This window comes from Chiloscyllium plagiosum, chromosome 5 (assembly GCF_004010195.1).
Source record: "Chiloscyllium plagiosum isolate BGI_BamShark_2017 chromosome 5, ASM401019v2, whole genome shotgun sequence".
NCBI lineage: Eukaryota > Metazoa > Chordata > Chondrichthyes > Orectolobiformes > Hemiscylliidae > Chiloscyllium > Chiloscyllium plagiosum.
In genome coordinates, this window is record NC_057714.1 from 12575645 (window position 1) to 12594961 (window position 19317).

A 19317-nucleotide genomic window follows, 5' to 3' on the forward strand; every position below is an offset into this window, starting at 1 on the left:
GGGAGGAGGTGTGGGCGCTGGTTTTACAGTTCCTGCGGTGGCAGGGGTAAGTGCCAGGATGGGAGGGTGGGTCGTAGGGGGGCGTGGACCTGACGAGGTAGTCACGGAGGGAACGGTCTTTGCGGAAGGCGGAAAGGGGTGGGGAGGGAAATATATCCCTGGTGGTGGGGTCTTTTTGGAGGTGGCGGAAATGTCGGCGGATGATTTGGTTTATGCGGAGGTTTGTAGGGTGGAAGGTGAGCACCAGGGGCGTTCGGAGGCGGTGTGAACTTGCTGAGCTGAAGGGCCTGTTTCCACACTGTAGGGTTTCTATGATTCTGAGTCAACTAGTGTGGTGCTGGAAAAGCACAGCCAGTCAGGCAGCATCCAAGGAGCAGGAGAATCAACGTTTCGTGCAAAAGGAATGAAGCTTTTGCCCAAAATGTCAATTTTCCTGCTCCTCAGATGCTGCCTGACTGGCTGTGCTTTTCCAGCACCACACTTTTTGACTGACCTCCAGCAATCGGCAGTACTCACTTTCTCACACAGTGTTTAAAGTTTGTTTGTTTTACAACAATGAAAAGTCGAAAGAAAATGCAGAAGAATTGTACCAGGTATGAAGCAAAGTAAACTATAATTTACAAGTATTTATGAAGTTGAACAAAGTTCTATTGGTAGTGTCACTTCAGGAAATCTAGGAATGGTACAGGTAGAAATTTTAAATTGTCTTGGAGGTGGACTAGAATTTCCTAGAAAAACACAGGTAGTCCGTGGAAACAGCTCCACCTGAAAGTTCCCCTCCAAATCACACACCATCCCAAGTTTGAACAATATCACATTCCTTCATTGTTGCTGGATCAAAATGCAGGAAATCCTCACAGCACTATGGACATACCTAAATCCATGTACTGCAGTGGTTTGGGAAGGCAACTCACGATTACTTTCTCAGGGCAATTAGAAAATGAGAAATTGCTAGCCCAGCCAGTGATGCCCACATCCCATGAAATCAGAAAGTCATATACAATCTCTCAAAGCTGCATCACTAGAGTATTCATAGCAAATCTTCTACCTCAAGTCCACTCTCCCTTTTCTCCCCATACTCTCCAATTTCTTGAGACCAAAATCCCTCTATTTCAGCCTGAAGCATGTTCAATGACAGAACAATATGCTGGAATTAGGAAGGATTCACAACCCCGAGTGAAAAAAAAAGTCCTAAATTATTGTCCTTTTGCTTAAGGCTGAACCAGAGTTTGCCCAACGGGATAAACAACCAGAATATAATCCCAGGCTCCTTCAGAATCTAGGTTTCCATACATACAATCTCCTCTTATTCTTAGAATATATTTAATCATAGGACAATCCCTACATTCCAAATGACAGCTTTATAAGCCTTGCTGTACTATTCCCAATGTGCATCCTTCCTAAAATCGTGGCTAAATCTGCACACAGTATTCTGCCTTCTTGATTGTTTGATGCACCTGAACACAAACTTCCTATGTTCTGAGTGCAAACACATTCCAATTCCACTGAACATCAACATTTAAAATGTTTTATGCCTCTTTAAAAGTTACATTCTAATTGTGGTGATGATTTGAAGATGCCGGTGTTGGACTGGGGTGTACAAAGTTACAAAATCACACAACGCCAGGTTATAGTCCGACAGGTTTAATTGGAAGCACACTAGCTTTCAGAGCTCCACAACCACCTGATGAAGGAGCGTCGCTCCGAAAGTTAGTGCTTCCAATTAAACCTGTTGGACCATAATCTTTAAAAGTTACATTCTAATTGTAGTGATGATTTGAAGATGCCGGTGTTGGACTGGGGTGTACAAAGTTACAAAATCACACAACACCAGGTTATAGTCCGACAGGTTTAATTGGAAGCACAAGCTTTCAGAGCTCCACAACCACCTGATGAAGGAGCGTCGCTCCGAAAGTTAGTGCTTCCAATTAAACCTGTTGGACCATAACCTGGTGTTGTGTGATTTGTAACATTCTTCTAAAGTGACTAACCTTGCACTTCATAACATTACTAGAATTGAGGCTAACCTCAGGATCAATGAAAGTGAAGTTAAAAGTATTAATATTAGCATAGAGTCATGGAGCATGGAAACAGACCCTTTAGTCCAACCAGTCCATGCCAAAGAATCCCAAACTAAACTAGTCCCACCTGCCTGCTCCTGGTCTACATCCCTCCAAAGCTTTTCTATTCATATATCCATCCAAATGTTTATTAAACATAGTAATTTTTAACCCACCTCCTCAGGAAGTTCATTCCACACATGAACTACCCTCAGTGTAAAAAAAAATTGCCTCCAGATCTTTTTTAAAATCTCATCTTAAATGTGCCTCCTAGTCTTGAAATTCCCTATCTTAGGGAGAAAATACACTGGGCTAAAATCCAACAAATCTCCAGGTGGGCATGGCCTACATCCTTGGTGTTTAAAAGAGAATGAACACTAGACAGACCAGACAGACAGACTCCTGTTGAATAATTTATTCATTTGAGAATCTAACTAGTTTGGTTGATAAAAGAGAGAGAATCAATCAACACACATACTTGGACTTCCAAAAGGCATTCGATGTTATCATCACACAAAAGGTTAATCCACAGGATACTGCATGTGAGGAGAAAGTGAGTACTGCAGATGCTAGAGATCAGAGTCGAAACGTGTGGCGCTGGAAGAGCACAGCAGCTCAGGCAGCACCTGAGGGGGAGAATCGACATTTCGGCCATATGCTCTTCAATCTGGAACATTCCTGACAAAGGGCTTATGTCCGAAACGTCGATTCTCCTGCTCCTCGGATGCTGCCACCCTGACCTGCAGTGCTTTTCCAGCGCCACACTTTGATGACAAGGGTAATGCATATGACTTACTTTGGTCGGGATAGATTCACATGGATAGAGAATTGCTTAACAGATAGGAATCAAGAGACTTAGGATAAATAATATCTAGGCAGCTCAATACAGTGGAAAAGCCGCCAGGTGGAGTACAATGCGGCAAAGTGTAAGTTTATTTACTTTGCCTGTGAGAAATTTTTTTAAAAGAAGGTGTGGAACTTATAAATAATAATATTCAAATCAATTCAGCTTTACATGTTCAAGGAAGACAATGTTAGCATGCAAGTATAACAAACAATAAGGAATGCAAAAGGAAAGTTGGCCTTTACTATAAGTGGATCATAGAGTTAGAGATGGACAGTAGAAGACTTAAAAAAGGTTATGCTATATTTGTTCAGGCTTTGGTAAGATCACACCTAGAATATTGCACATAGCTTTGGTCTCCATATTTAAGAATGGACATACTTCCATTGAAGGTGATAGAGTTGATGTTCAAAAGTGCCTGGGATGAGAGAATTGGCCAATAAGGGGTGACTGAGCAGGTTAGGTCTATTATCTTTGCAGTTCCAAAGAATGAGGAGATTGCACAGGCAGGTGGAGTTGAAGCACAAGATTACCCACGATTGTATTGAATGGTGCAGCTAATCCAATTTTGGGGGATTGGGTACCACTCCATTGGCCATCTTGTTCACTGTTTACTTAGCCTGTTTTTTTCTCTTTGCAAGCTCAGTTCCTGACAGCTTAAATGCCCACCTACTTTATATCATCAATAAACATTGTATATAACTGAAGCCCCAAAACTGCCAACTTGAAAGCACCCTGTTTATTCACTCTTTGCTTATTTATTATTGTAATGTGTACCAGGATACAGTGAAAAGTATTGTTTTGCATGCTAACCACATAAATCATACTTTACCATAAGTACAAAGGCGCAGAGAAAGATCAACTCTAATACAGGATGGAACCATTCACAAGTCTGATAACAAAAAGGGAGTAACTCTTAGTTACAATTAATCAATCCTACATCCAAACTGATATATACACAACTCTACAAGCCCTTATTTCATGCACTAACACTTTTATGTGGCATCTTATAGAACGAAAATCAAACAAACTTCATATCCTGGTGCCGGTTTATCTCGTCAACTCATTCCATCCTGAAAGTTCCTAAATAATTTGTCAAACACACTTTTCCTTTTGCAGTTTGTCTGCTCCGCCCAGTTTATAAAATGAACTCTTCTAGTTAGACCAGAAGGTGGCTATCCTCATCCATCTAACACCAAGTGGGCCCTGGAGAAACAACTAGAGACTATCACATACAAGCTGGTGCTTAGCCTTAACATTCAAAAATAAGAACCCAAAACATTGCAAAGATGGAACTTGGAGATGCTTGGTGTTGAAAATACCAGAGCAAACATTTCCAGTGTGGAATCAGAATGCTGAAAGGTGCTCCTGCTTTAAAATAACACTTCTTATGGTATGCTACCACCAGCAGTGAAGAGCTGCATTGACCTAGCATTCCCCTGTTTATTTCTCAATTACAGAGAAGGGTATAGTGCATGAGGGAGAGGGAGCAAAGTGGAGATGGGCCTTTACAGATGCTGCATTTAGAAATGCAAGAGGTAAGAAGCTATAAATCAGTGAGGTTTTACGGTCCCTGACAGTTGGAGAAGACAGAGTCATGCGCTGTACAACATAGAACAGACCCTTGAGGCCAACTCATCCATGCTGACAGATATCCTAAATTAATCTAATCCCATTTGCCAACACCCGGCCCATATTCCTCTTAACCCTTCCTATTCATATACCCATCCAGATGCTTTTTAAAATGTTGTAATTGTACCAGTTTCCACCACTTCCTCTGGCAGCTCGTTCCACATACAAATCCCCCTAAGCATGAAACAACTGCCCCTTAGGTCCCTTTTAAATCTTTCCCTTCTCTCCTTAAACCTATGCCCTTGAGTTTTGGACTCTCCCACCCAAATGGAAAACAAACCTTGGCTATTCACCCTATCCAAGCCCCTCATGATTTTATAAACCTCCTTAAAGGTCATCCCTCAGCCTCTAACGCTCCAGGGAAATAGCCCCAGCCTAGTCAGCCTCTCCCTATAGCTCAAAGCCTCCAGCCCTAGCGGTCATCCCATTTTCCAACCCCACCTGCCCCTGCACCACCTCCACCCCCCCCTTCAAAGCAGAATGCTCTGAGACACAATATAATTTTACCTCCATCGTTATTCCAGGCTCTGGAGGGAGAGAGAACAATTGCCCATGTGCACAGACACACAGTTAATGCTCTTCTCTGAAGGAAGAGTTTCTCAATGAACTATATAACCATTTTATAGGGAGGAGCATTCAAATAAGGCAGCATACATATTAATTGTGTGACCGTTACAATCAATGATTGTTAACTGGATTCATACAATAGATACTTTCCCCCCTTGTTAGCTGACCTCGTATACTGAATGCTTCCAATGTTGTTAAATGGCTCTACATAATGACTGCTTTTCCACCTTGTTAACTCATTACCCTTGCCTTCAGCACCCCATTGTTAACTGCAAGTTCTTATCTGATCTGAGTTATGCTCAGCTGAACCTCTTGTTTCACAAACCTCAACTTAACTCTTTCCCTGCCTGCTTATAGCAACATCCTTGTAAATCTTTTCTGAACCCTTTCACAACATCCTTCCTAAAGCAGGGAGACCAAATTGAATGCAGTATTTCAAAAATTGCCTAACCAATGTCCTCTATAGCTACAATATGACCTCCCAACTTCTCCACTCAATGCACTGACTAATAAAGGCAAGCATACCACATCATAACCTCCGTCAGATTACACATTCCAGTGACTGGCTTTTAGAATCAAACAGTATGACTCAGAACTTCTGATGGGCATTACTGTAGTAGACTGGAGCTGCACTTTGGAACCACACGAGACAACAGAATGAATTTGACTGGAATTGCCTTGGAAACAAGCTTCCAATAGGCTGCATGGTGGCTCAGTGTTTAGCACTGCTGTCTCAATTCCAGGGACACAGGTTTGATTCTACCCTCGGGCAACATCGCGTGAAGTTTCATTGTTATACCCATGTCTGTATGGGTTTCCACTGGATGGTCTGGTTTCCTCCAACAGTCCAAAGATTGGCAGGTTAGGTGGGCTGGCCATGCTAAATTGCACCATAGTGACCAAGGATTTACAGGCTGGGTGGATTCGCCATGGTAGTGGTGGGGCTACAGGAAGAGGGTGGAAGGATGGGTTTGGGTAGAATGCTCTTTGGAGAGTTAGTGCAGACTCAATGGAATGACCTCTATCTCTGCTGTCGGGATTCTATGATTCAATTGCACGATCCTGATCTCCAAGGGAGAGTCAGACACTTTAGATGTCTGACTTAATTACCTTAATGGTTACCAAGGAAAATTTGGAAATTTAAAAGCCTAAATCCTGTTTTAAAAAAAAAAGTCATCCCACAATGCTTCACTGATCACTCCTTGACGATGCTCACAAACCTCACTGGTCTCACAGTTGGACAGAACTTGCTGAACAATCCAAAGCATGCTGACATCTATCCAAGCAACCCATTCATGATAACTGGTTCAGCTTATAACATGAATCATCCATACTTGCCAGAAGTAGCACAGTCATACGCAGGGACCTATATTCTGTACACAAAAGAAATATGCTAACATTTTGCACCTTTCTGAATTGCTGGGAAGCTTGGGGAATCTATAGTTTATTATTGCTTTCACCATGTTAATGCCTTGGTCAATCACAGTGAACTTGTAGAACAATCAGCACCCTTTTCTTTTGTAGTATAAGTTGTTGTGATAACTTGAAATTGGAGATTCTTGTGCTCCTGAGATCAGACACATGATAAACATCTTCGCCAACATTACTTTTTCAGCAATATTTCAGGTTTTGGACAACCAAGTGACTGTTTACAAACTTTCACATTAAATTAACATTACCTGTGAGAAAGCGCGGATCAGTTATCCAGTTTGAGGGGTAGACGGCATACTTGCTTAGGAACCTAGCCTGCAGATATCCATTAAACGCACAATATATGAAAGCTGACGCGAAAGGAATGAAGGGTGTTGCCTTTCCTCCTTTAATTAAGAAAGGGAATATCAATGACCTGTAAGGAACAGAGAATTATTTATGACGATTAATAATTTTTTTTTGAAGAATGAAAATAAAAAAGTAACATGAAGTTTGGTAACTGGTCTACCACAAACATTTTCAAGCTTTCACATGTACTAGAGTATTTATTGCTTTTCATTTTAATTGTCAATATTTCACTGCTTCCTTCACACTTTTTTAAAATCAAAATTAATTAATCGATTTTTGAAAGATATAACAATTATTGGAAGGAAGTTTAAATTTTTCTTCAGTCGTTTGTAAATGTTCAAAAGCACCCTTTCCTAACCCACTGGTCAAACACTTTCACCAAGTGCTTTCAAGCAATTTGGTTTACAATTTGAATGGGCTAATTAGTCACTCCCTGCAGAAAGGGTAGGAGACACAGGAATGTTCTTGTTGCGCTTAATGCTAGTAGTACAATTTCTGATCAAGGGTATATTTTTATGCATGGGCAAGGGAGGTGATGGCCGAGTGGCATTATTGCTAGACTGTTAATTCAAAGACCCAGATGATGTCCTGGGGATCTGGATATTCAATTCGTGCCATGGCAGATAGTGGAATTTGAATTCAATGAAACGGAATTTTTTAAAAAAGTTTAATGATGACCAGAATCCATTGTCGATTGTCCTAACATCTCAGCTGGTTCACTAATGTCACTTTAGGGAAGGAAACTGCCATCCTTACCTGGTCTGGCCTACATGTGACTCCAGACTCTCAGCAACAAGGTTGACTCTGAATTGCCCTCTGGGCAATAAATGCTGGCCCAGCCAAATATGCCTCACCCCATGAGGGTGTTAAACAAAAAAAAACAATTGCCCCCATTAAGAAACTACATGTGTGCTACACCTCAAATACATTCACAAAAATATTCAAGAATAGAGTGAATTGAACAAATCTTTCAGCCAGTTACCTGATGGGTTCTTCCAGTGTGCTGTGTACAGACCACTGTGCTTGGAAGTGTGTCCATTCAAATGTAGCTTGCACGTGTCAGAAACAAGTAGTGTAGGCAGGTTGTGATGCCACTTAGTAAGGTTACATTGAGTTGGTTATTGACCTGCCATTTTGAATCTCAGATCCAGTTAAAACTTGATCTTCAACACTTCCAGCTGAACTGGTGTTCAGTTGCATAATGGATGCTACCTCCACCACCACCCTCCCAATCCCACACCCACCCCATGTCCCCATAACATTTAGTGCTTGTCTGCAGGCTGCAATCAAGGCAACTTCATCCATATTTCCTACTTTTCTCAAGTTAGAAAAGCACAACTTTTGTATAGCCAATGCCCACCAATTATTGTCACAATACTCTCCTTCAACAATTCTTAAAATTACAAAACATTACTTAAATCAAAAACAATCCTTCTGTTGCAGCAGTTTAGTTTTCAATATCCACCAACAGATCAGTGAATTGTATAATCCTGTAACAGTCTCACAAACTTGTTTTAGTGGCTTTTTATTTTGCAACATTGTAACTGCTGCTACCTATAAGGAAGTTAGTGGGAATGGTGGTACATTTACAACTGGCCAAAAATGCAACAGTGAGCACTTGCTGCTTATATCTTTCTTGATGGTAGCTGAAGATTGAATCTTGTTGTTACAAAGTACTCAGAGCAATACTACAGACCATCTATGTATCCATTTTGCACATTGCAAATGTGCAATCTTTAACATTGGTCCTCCTGGCTGCCCTAAAGTGATGATTAATTGGAGGCTAACCTCAAGTGTGTTAAGGCTTTGTGCACAAAGATTCTATACAGCCAATGTAACTCAACTGGTACGTTATGGAACTCTATCCTAGAGCCATCATAAGTTTTTCTATGAAATACTTTTTATTGATGTTTTTAAATCAAAATGATGCCCTGAAACTAAATATTTTGATCAATACTCCACTGTGGAAGTTAAGACTTCCCTTTCCTGACTGTATATGTCATTTATTGAATGAGAGCAATTTTCACAGTTCAAAAAAAATTGGATAGTACACAAGAAAGTGCAATTAATTGCTGCCCTAAAAGTGTAAGTTGAATGTTATCCTTAGTCTGTGTCAAGCCAATTTTATTTTAATGCTATGAGCAGACGTGCTTCACAGTGATGCTGAGATTGCAACAGAGAACATGCAGGAAGAGTTCATCCTAGTTTTACAGGGGAAAAAACCTTTGGTTCATGATTTTGAAAAAAGTCACATGCTCTTCAATTTTAAAAACAGCACATGCTGTCAACATTAAAGAATGGAAAATGCCATAAATACGGAGGGGGTCAGGCAACATCTATGGAGAGAAACAGAGGAGACTTATTTTCCCATTTCTTCCTCTGATCAAAGGCTGGTCAATAAACCATAATACACAATTTGATGAAGAACTTAATTATGCCATTTAAAGTGATTAAAATTTAATATGATGTTGTCAGTTGCATTATTCTATATGATTGCGCTTCACAAATTTCAGATCTTTTAATCTCACAATGAAAACTCATACAATCCAACAGGGAGTGGTCTGTTGGATCAAAAATTGATGTTGAGGCAAAACAAAAATTAAAGGGTAATATTTGACGCATGTTCTTTCTGATTGAATGCGGTTTCTGATGGGCCTCCACAGGACTCACTACTAGACCTCTTACTGTTCTACATATTTTATATATAGGAATGATTCAGACTTAAATCTAGGGAACTATCTAACATTACAGATGCCATAATCTGTAATGGCATCTGGCACACTTGCCTTCATAGCTCAGTCCTGAGAGTATAGGAGTTTGAAGTCATGTTGAGGTTTGTAAATGACACTGGTGAAGATTCTTCTGGAATACTGTGTCCAGTTCTGGTCGCTCAGTTATTGGAAAGGCATTAAAATGGAGAAGGTTCAGAAAAGATTTATCATGATGTTGCAGGGTATGGAGGTTTTGAGGCTTTTTTTTCAAAAAAAAAAGATGGGGACTTTTTCGCTGGCATGTAGGAGGTTGAGAGACGACATTATATAAGTCTATAAAATGTGGAATTTAGACAGGGAAAGAGAACTACCATTAGCCCTATGATGGGGGATTTCAAGGCTAGGTGGTATGTATTAAGAGAGAGGAGAGAGATTTTAAAAAAGATATGAGGAGCAAATGTTTTTAAACACAGAGGGCAGTTTCCACGTGGAATGGAATTCCTGAGGAAGTGGTGGGTGTGCTTAAAATTAGAACGTTTAAAAGACATTTTGGATAAGTACGTGATTGGGAAAGGTTTGGAGGGATATGGGCCAGGTGTGGGCAGGTGAGACTAGTTTGGGATTAGGTCTGGTATGGCTTGTTTTGGATCAAAGAGTCTGTTTCCATACTATAAGACCATGATCTCAGTTAAACGGTCCCCAAGTCTCATCTTGTGGCGAAGAAAACAATCCTAACTTAATCTTTTGTCGTTGCCAAGGAGGAGAATTCTAATAATGTCCTTTAGGATTTCTCTACCTCTCAATTGATCATGTCCTGCCTATAATACTGTGAGCAAAACTGTACACATAATCTAGCTGTGATCTAACGAGTATTCTGTACAATATTTGTAAAATCTCCATGCTCTTATACTCTGGACTACAATTAATATGGGGAAAAAATCTGTAAACTTTAACACTTTAAGTGCCTCCCCTACTACCATCAGGGATCTACGGCCATGGATTTTAACGTTCTCTCTTCCTCTTCACTTCTCAGGAATTTAGATTTTAAATTTGTAATTCCTTTGCTCGTTTATCCTCTCCAAAATGTAGTCCAACGCTCTTTTGTGGATTTAATTCCTTCCATCACTTTCTGTCCACCCGATTAGTCTTGTCTGTTTCTGCAATCAATCATGTGACCACTTTCAGATTATCTGTAATCTTTTTAAACCACCTTGTCCATCTACAACACAAACTTCAAAAGAATTATATACCTGAATCCAAGGTCCCTCTGCTCTAAAAACACCACCCAAGGTCCTACTATTAATTGTATAAGCCCTACCCTTTTGTTGTACCAAAATGCAATATCTCACATTTATTCAGATTGAACTCCATCTGCCATTTTTCACTCCAATGACCTGTTTCATCAAGATCCCTTTGTAATATTTGAAAACCTTTTTTTTGTCTACAATGCCACCAATTTTGGTGTGGTCTGCAAACTTACTAACCATACCTTTTATATACTCATCTCAAATCATTTACATAAAATGACAAGTGGACCCAGGACTGATCCCTGTGGAACATTGCTGGTGACAGGCCTCCAGTCCAAACAAAAAAACCCTTCACCATTATTCTGTCTACTGCTGCTAAGCCAATCATATATTCAATCAGCAAGCTCACTCTGAATCCCATGTGACCTAACTTTATTAGTTTGTCTACCGTGTGGAACCTTGAAGGCTTTACTAAAGTTCAAGTAAACAGTATCCACTGCTCTTCCCTCAACCTTTTTGGTAGCCTCCTCAAAAAACTCAAATCAAGGTTGAGACACATTATTTTCCTCACAAAATCATGCTGACTATCCTTAATCAATTTTTGCTTTTTCAAATGTCCATTAATCCAATCTTTTATAATTCCAACAATTTACCCACAACTGAAGTCAGACTCACAGGTCGATAGTTCCCTGGGTTTCTCCATACAACCTTTGAAAAGCAAAAGTACAACATCAGCCACCCTCCAGTCATTAGGCACCTTACCCATAGTTATAGATGATGCAAGAACCTCTGCGAGGGGTGTCACAACTTCCTTCCTTCCCACAACATGCTGGGATACATCAGAGCATGACTCAGATCTATCCACTTGTACATTCTCCAAGATGTCCTAAAACTTCCTCTTCTGTAATGTGAAATGTTGTTAAAACATGAATTCATTTCTCGGCTTTCTCTAGCCTCCATTTCTTCCTCCACAGTAAAACTGACCTGAAACATTCATGTGATCTCTCTCTCTCTCATCTACTGGGGTTCAACACAAAGATGACCTCTGATCTTCAAGGGGTCCTACCCTCTCTCTACTTATGCTATAGCTCTGAATGCATTTGTAGAATCTCTTTGGATTATCCTTAGCCTTATCTGCCAATGCTATATCAAATCCCACCTTTGCCTTCCTGATTTCGTTAGGAATGCTCCTACACTCTTTATATTGATTAAAAAAGATTCAACTGAGCCAAGTTGTCGATATCTAAAATAAGATGCCCTTTTATTCTTGGCTAGGATCTCTATCTTTATTCATTTGTTTCTTAATCTTACCATGCTACCCTTCATTTTAACAGGAACAAAATACTCTGTACTCTTGTCACACATCCAGTTACCTGCAAACAGTCTACTCCAATCAACTTTTCTAAGTTCTTTTCTCTTCCAAGGAAAATTTACCTTACTCCAATTAAAAACTTTAAACTTTGATGAAAGGCTTTCCTTTTCCATAAGGATTTTAAAACTAATAGAATTATGATTACGAGACCCAAAGTGTTCCCCCACTTTTACTTCAGTCACATGCCCTGCCTAATTGCCCAAAAGAAGGTCAAGTTTTGTTCCTTCTCAAGTAGGAGCATCCACATAGTGATAAAAATTTTCTTGAACACATTTGACAAATTCTTCTCCATCCAAATCTTTAATACTATGATAGCCTCAGTCAGTCAATATTTGGAAAATTAAAACCCCCCACTATTATCTTATATCTCCTTACATGTTTCTCAATTTCTCTTTGACAATTTTTTGGAGGGGGGGGTGGGGGGAGGTTGGAGGTGGAGTGGGCATATAGTACAATCCCATCAAAGTGATCTTGCCTTTCTTACTTCTATTCATTTTCAGAAATATCTCCTCTACTTACAGCAGTAATGTATTATTTAATCAAAAATGCTACTCCCTCTCCTTACTTACATCCTTTCTGACCCTTCCTATAGCATCTAATAGAGTCATAGAGATGTACAGCATGGAAACAGACCCTTCAGTCCATGCCGACCAGATATCCCACCCTAATCTAGGCCCACCTGCCAGTTACTGGCCCATATCCCTCCTAATCTTTCCTATTCATATACCCATCCAGGTGCCTTTTAAATATTGCAATTGTACCAGCCTCCACCACTTCCTCTGGCAACTCATTCCATACACGTACCACCCTCTGTGTGAAAAAGTTGCCCCTTAACTCTCATATCTTTCTACTCTCAACCTAAACCTATGCCCTCTAGTTCTAGACTCCCCGATCCCTAAGCTGCCAGTTCTGTCCATTTCTCAGTTAAGTTTCTGTAATAGCTATGACATCCCAATCCCATGTTTTAAACGTACAGAGTTAATTAGCCTTTCTGGAAAAACCACTTGCATCAAAATTAGTGCAATTCAGTTCTTCAGAATTACTACATATTCTGACTTGCTCTGTTCACATTCAGAACCTTCCCCATCAATCTTGCTACTTAGAATACCTCCACCTTCCCGCCTGCTCCACCAACAAGTATCAAGTCTCTCTTGATAGAATTAGCAAACATTCCTGCTAAGATTTTGGTCCCTTTCCAGCTCAGGTCAAGCCCATCCTGTTCTGTCCCAAAAGAGATTCCAATTGTCTAAAATCTGAATCCCTGGACAATACACTATCTCTTCTGCAATTGATTTCTCTCCTTTATCCTTTTGTTCCTTCCCTCATTCAAGTTTGGCATTGGGAGTAAACCATAGATTACTACTTTTAAAAAAAGTGTTTTTAAAAAATATATCTAACCTCTTAAAATTTGTTGTGTGAAGCTTTAATCTTTTACCCAAAAATGTCATTCTTACCAATGTGTACATTACTTCCCACCTTCTCAATGCTTGAAACTCTTAGAAAGGTCCTTAATCCTAGCACCTGGAAAGAAACTTACCATCCTAAATTTACTTTCACTGCCACAATCTCCTGACTATCACTCCTGTCAGGGGCATAGTTCTATTAAATTTTGTCAAACGCTGCTTAGCGTAAGAATCTTTCCCTGTGCCCAATAACTGACTGCCACAGAGAGACTATCCCCTTGAACATTATCAAAGCTGAATACCTATTTGGTAGACTAATAGCCACCAGAGACTTTTGAACTCTCTGCTAACCTTTCCTGACAGTCACCTGTCTATCCAACAGACCCTGCTGTGTTGTCACTTCTCTAAATCAGAGCCATCTTACTCTGTCCCTCTTATGTGCCCTAAATAACATTAAGCCTAAAAAAGAAAAGGAACTTTCAATGACACCTCATACATAATCTAAAGCAAAATGTATGTTAAAATGCAAAAAAAAATTAAGATGTACAAAACAGAGTCATAGAGCTGTCCAGCATGGAAACTGGCCCTTTTGTCCAACTCATCCATACAAACCAAATATTCTAAATTAATCTAGTCCCATTTGTTAGCATTTTGTCCATATCCCTCTAAACCCTTTCTCTTCATATACCCATCCAGATGCCTTTTAAAATGTTGTAATTGTACCAGCCTCCACTACTTCCTCTGACAGCTCATTCCATACACACACCACCCTCTGTGTGAACAAGTTGCCCCTTTTAAATCTTTCCCCTCTCACCTTAAAACTTATTCTGTATAGGTTTGGACTGCCCCACCTGCAAAAAGGATCTGTTATTTGCGCTATCCATGCCCCTCATGATTTTATAAACCTCTATAAGGTCACCCCTCAGCCTCCAATACTTCAGGGAAAAGAGCGCCAGACTGTTCAGTTTCTCCCTATAGCTCAAATCCTCCAACCCTGGCAACATCCTTGTAAGTCTTTTCTGCACCCTTTCAAGTTACATAAATACACATTCTTCCTACAGCAGGGAACCAGAATTTCATGCAGTGTTCCAAAAGTGGCCTAACCAATGTCCTCTACAGCTGTAACATGTTCTCCCAACTCAGATTCAAAACTCTGATCAATAAATATAAGCATACTGAATGCCTTCACTATCCTGTCCACCTGTGACTCTACTTTGAATGAATGATGAACCTGCACGCCAAGGTCTCTTTGTTCAGCAACACTCCCCAGGACCTTACCATTAGTGTACAAGTCCTGCTAAGATTTGCTTTTCCAAAAAGCAGCACCTTGCATTTATCTGAATTAAACTCCATCTGCCACTCCTCAGCCCATTGGCCTATCTGGTCAAGATCCCATTGTAATCGGAGGAATACTCCTCCTACTGACCACTATATCTATAAATTTGGAGTCATCTGCAAACTTATTATACAGACCTCCCATGTTCACATCCAAATTATTTATATAAATAGAAAAGCAGTGGACCCAGCACCAATCCTGTGGCAGCTGCTTGTCACAGGCCTACAGTCTGAAAGGCAACCTTCCATCACCACCCTGTCTTCACCTTTGAGCCAGTTCTGTATCCAAATGGCTAGTTCTCGCTGTATGCCATGAGATCTAACCTTGCTAATCAGTATCCCATGGGGAACCTTATCGAATGCCTTACTGAAGTCCATAGAGATCACGTCCACCGTTCTGTTACTTCTTCAAATAAAAACTCAGTCAAGTTTGTGAGACATGATTTCCCACGCACAAAGCCATGTTAACTATTCCTAATCAGTCCTTGCCTTTCCAAATACATGTACATCCTGTCCCTCAGGATTCCCTCCAACATGCCCACCATCAACATCAGGCTCACTGGTCTATAGATCCCTGGCTTGTCCTTACCACCTTTCTTAAACAGTGGCACCACGTTAGCCAACCTCCAGTCTTCCAGAACCTCACCTGTGACTATCAATGATACAAATATCTCAGCAAGGGGCACAGCAATCACTTCCCTCGCTTCCCACAGAGTTCTAGGGTACACCTGATCATGTCGTGGGGATTTAACGACCTTTATGAATTTTTAAAACATCCAGCACTTTCTCTGTAATATGGACATTTTTCAAGATGTCACTATTTAATTCTGCACGTTCTCTATCTTCCATATCCTTTTCCACAGTAGCCACTGATGCAAAATACTCATTTAGTATCGCTCCTATCTCCTTTGGTTCCATACATAGGCAGCCTTGCTAATCCTGGAGGGGTTCTATTCTTTCCCTAGATACACTTTTGTCCTTAATGTATTTGTGGAACCCCTTTGGATTCTCCTTAAACCCAAAACTATCTCATGTCCTCATCTTGCCCTCGTGATTTCCCTCTGAAGTAAACTCCAACTGACTGACTTTATATTCTTCTGGGAATTCACTCGATTCCTGCGGTCTCTCCCCGACATATGCTTCCTTCTTTTTCTTGATCAAAACCACGATTTTCCTAGTCATTCAAGATTCCCTACACCACCAGCCTTGCTCTTCACCCTCACAGGAACATATTGTCTCTGGACTCTTACCTAGCTTTTGAAATCTTCCCATTTTTTCAGCTGCAAACATCCACCACCCCCCAACATCAACTTTATAAAAATCAACCACTTAGCTGATTAATTCAGTTGAGTTAAAAACAACTCCTCTTCGATAAATTCCTAGGCAGAAAAAGAATCTTCTCCAGAGCTGACCATGTTTAGGACGCAAAAATGAAAGCATAACATTTTAAAGAAAAACTATGTGCCTTTAACAAAAAAGCTTTTACAATGTAAAAACTCCCTTTAAAACGTGCATAGTTTTTTTTATGCTTCTAAGTTCACATTTAAGGATAACTTCAGCCATTCATCATAGGCCCCCAAAAAGCTTGTTGGAAAATGTCGGTTAGGAAAGAGAAAATTGCAATTTTTTTTTTCTTTAAAAAAAGTGTTATGAGACAAAATGAATAAAAATCTTATATTAGCGAAATATCAGTTTGAGGGAATGAGAGGAGGATTTCTATCTGTAAGCAGAGGTCAATAATCAGGGAGAATATATTTAAAGCAATCGGTAGAAGGGTTAACAAGTGATTTTCTTTCCCCACTGAGAAAATGCAGAAAGTCTGGAACTCACACTTAAATGGGTGCTGGAGTCAGAAACGCTCATTAGATTTAATACTAAGGATCTAGAGCTAGAATATAAAAGGGGTGCATGTACGTTGTTCCTTTAAAGTGGTGTCATGCTTGCCTTCATCAGTCAGAGCATTGAGTAAAAGAGTTGGGACATCAGGTTATAGCTGTACAAGACAGTGGTAAGGCCACATTTGGAGTACTGCAAATAATTCTGGTCACCCTGCTATAGGGGTTATTAAACTGGAAAGAGAGAGTGTAAAAAAGATTGACAAAGATGTGACTAACACTGGAAGGTTTGGAAGTACAAGGAGAGGCTGCACAGGCTGAGATTTGTTTCCCCCTGGGTGGAGGCTGAGGGGTGACCTTATAGATATTGATAAAATCATTAGGGGCGTGGATAAAGTGAACAGCCAAGGTCTTCTCTCCAGTGTAGGAGAGTCCAAAACTAGAGGGCATACATTTAAGAGAGGGGGGAAAAAGATTTAAAAGGGATCTGATCAGTGCATATGGAACGAGCTGCCAGAGGAAGTGGGTGCAATTATAACATTTAAAAAGACATTGGACAGTTACATGCATAGGAACCGTTTAAAGAGGAAGATATGCCAAATACAGGGAAAGGTGACTAATTCAGTCAGGAAACCTGGTGGCAAGGGCAGGTTGGGCCAAAGGACCCGTTTCCATGATGTATGACTAAGTCTAGGTCTACGAGGAGAAAGTGAGGGCTGCAGATGCTGGAGATCAGAGCTGAAAATGTGTTGCTGGAAAAGCGCAGCAGGTCAGGCAGCATCCAAGGAACAGGAGAATCGACGTTTCGGGCATAAGCCCTTCCTGAAGAAGGGCTTATGCCCGAAGCGTCGATTCTCCTGTTTCTTTGATGCTGCCTGACCTGCTGCGCTTTTCCAGCAACACATTTTCAGCTAAGTCTAGGTCTATCAGATGACACATTCACAAGGGCTGAGTGACCGCCTTCAGTGCTGCAAATTTTTCCACTGTTTTTAAGCGATTCCAGATTCAGTGATAATTTCAATAAGGAAATTGGCGAAGTGTGACAGGCACCATTTCAGGTTGAACCTGCAACTTCCATGTTAGCTTTTCTTTTGGGTGAACGCCGAAATTCCATTTTTTGCTATTAATTAACTGTAATATTTGCTGCAGTGGGACAAAGTGATGACAGTAATTTCCAAATAGTTTTGACAAAGGGAACAATGGAGTGGGACAAATATCTGCTAGTAAAATACAGAATGGTGTCATTAGTTGCTAAAGACACTTACTTTAATTCCTTGTGCTAGTGACCCCCATTGTTCCATTTTCTTAACCACTGAAGTTCAAATGCATAAGGAAATAGTGTAAATTAGCGACAAATCAGAAAAAGAAATAACGAGAGAGGGGGAAAGAGAAATAAATTTAAAGTCTAACAATTTATTACCTGCAGGATTGAGACACCAATTCCAAATGTTCACTTGGGTCTCCAAGTTTGAGTAGTGTTGCAGGAAGATAAACCATATCATTGGGAAAAGTCTATACAATGTGAAGTGATAGACTAAATATGCACAGCAAGAATAACTTGTAGTACAGTGAGAATTTAGCAATGTCGTGACACTCATGACAAAATTAACAGTGATCTACTATTCGTGTGAAGATAGCAGCAAGGCAACTTTTGGCACTAGTTACAGAGGCAGCAGTCAGACAACCTCTGTATACGGATGGCTGTGGCCTACCACCATGCAAAGGAAGATGTTCACATAATAGCAAATGAATTCCTGAGGGTTGCTAAAGTTTTCTGCTGCAAAACAACATCTCTGAAGCCAACCTATTGCTAACTGTACCAGGCACAAGCTGTAAAGCACCAGACAAATCAGAGGACACCAGTGTCAGTTGTAGAAAGCACCTCATACCTTGGCAGCATGTATTGTAGGAATATTACTGTTGATGAAAATACTAGTGCACACATCCAGAAAACAGACCACCTACATCCCACTCCACGATCATGTTTAGAAGCAGCATGACATTAAGCTGAAGATTAAAAAACAAACTATACCAAACCATTACCTACTGAATGGCACAGAACCCTAGGTCTGCTACATCAAAAAAGGTCTGAAATGTTTGCAAAGAGACCTAATGTCCTTCATGAGAATTTGATAGCAGGAAAAAAAGATGGCAGGTTTATCATCAACGCCACACTCACAGGAATCCGATTCACTAGAGAGCGAGAAAAGGACAACCAACTCCCATTCCTAGACATGATGGTACAGAGAACACCGAACAGAGAATTCACCACAAAGGTATACAGGAAAGCCACACATACAGACCAAGTCCTGAACTACAAAAGCAACCACCCCAACACACACAAAATAAGTTGCATCAAGACACTGTTCAAAAGGGCCACAACACACTGCAGCACACCAGAACTGCAAAAAGAGGAAGAAGAACACCTCTACAAAGTATTTGCCAAAAACGGATACCCGAGCAATTTCATCAACAGATGCCTAAGGGAAAGACAACGGAATGAGGACAAGCCACAACCCAAAGGACTAGCCA

At 40.4% G+C, this 19317-nt stretch overlaps 1 protein-coding gene across 1 annotated transcript in view; it reads right to left on the reverse strand.

The window, feature by feature from the left end:
* Nucleotides 1–19317, reverse strand: part of srd5a1 (steroid-5-alpha-reductase, alpha polypeptide 1 (3-oxo-5 alpha-steroid delta 4-dehydrogenase alpha 1)) — a 31550-nt gene that overhangs the window by 8913 nt on the left and 3320 nt on the right. The window contains exon 2 of the mRNA XM_043689629.1: nt 6783–6949. Coding sequence (XP_043545564.1) covers nt 6783–6949 — 167 coding nt within the window. The remainder of the gene's footprint in view (nt 1–6782; nt 6950–19317) is intronic.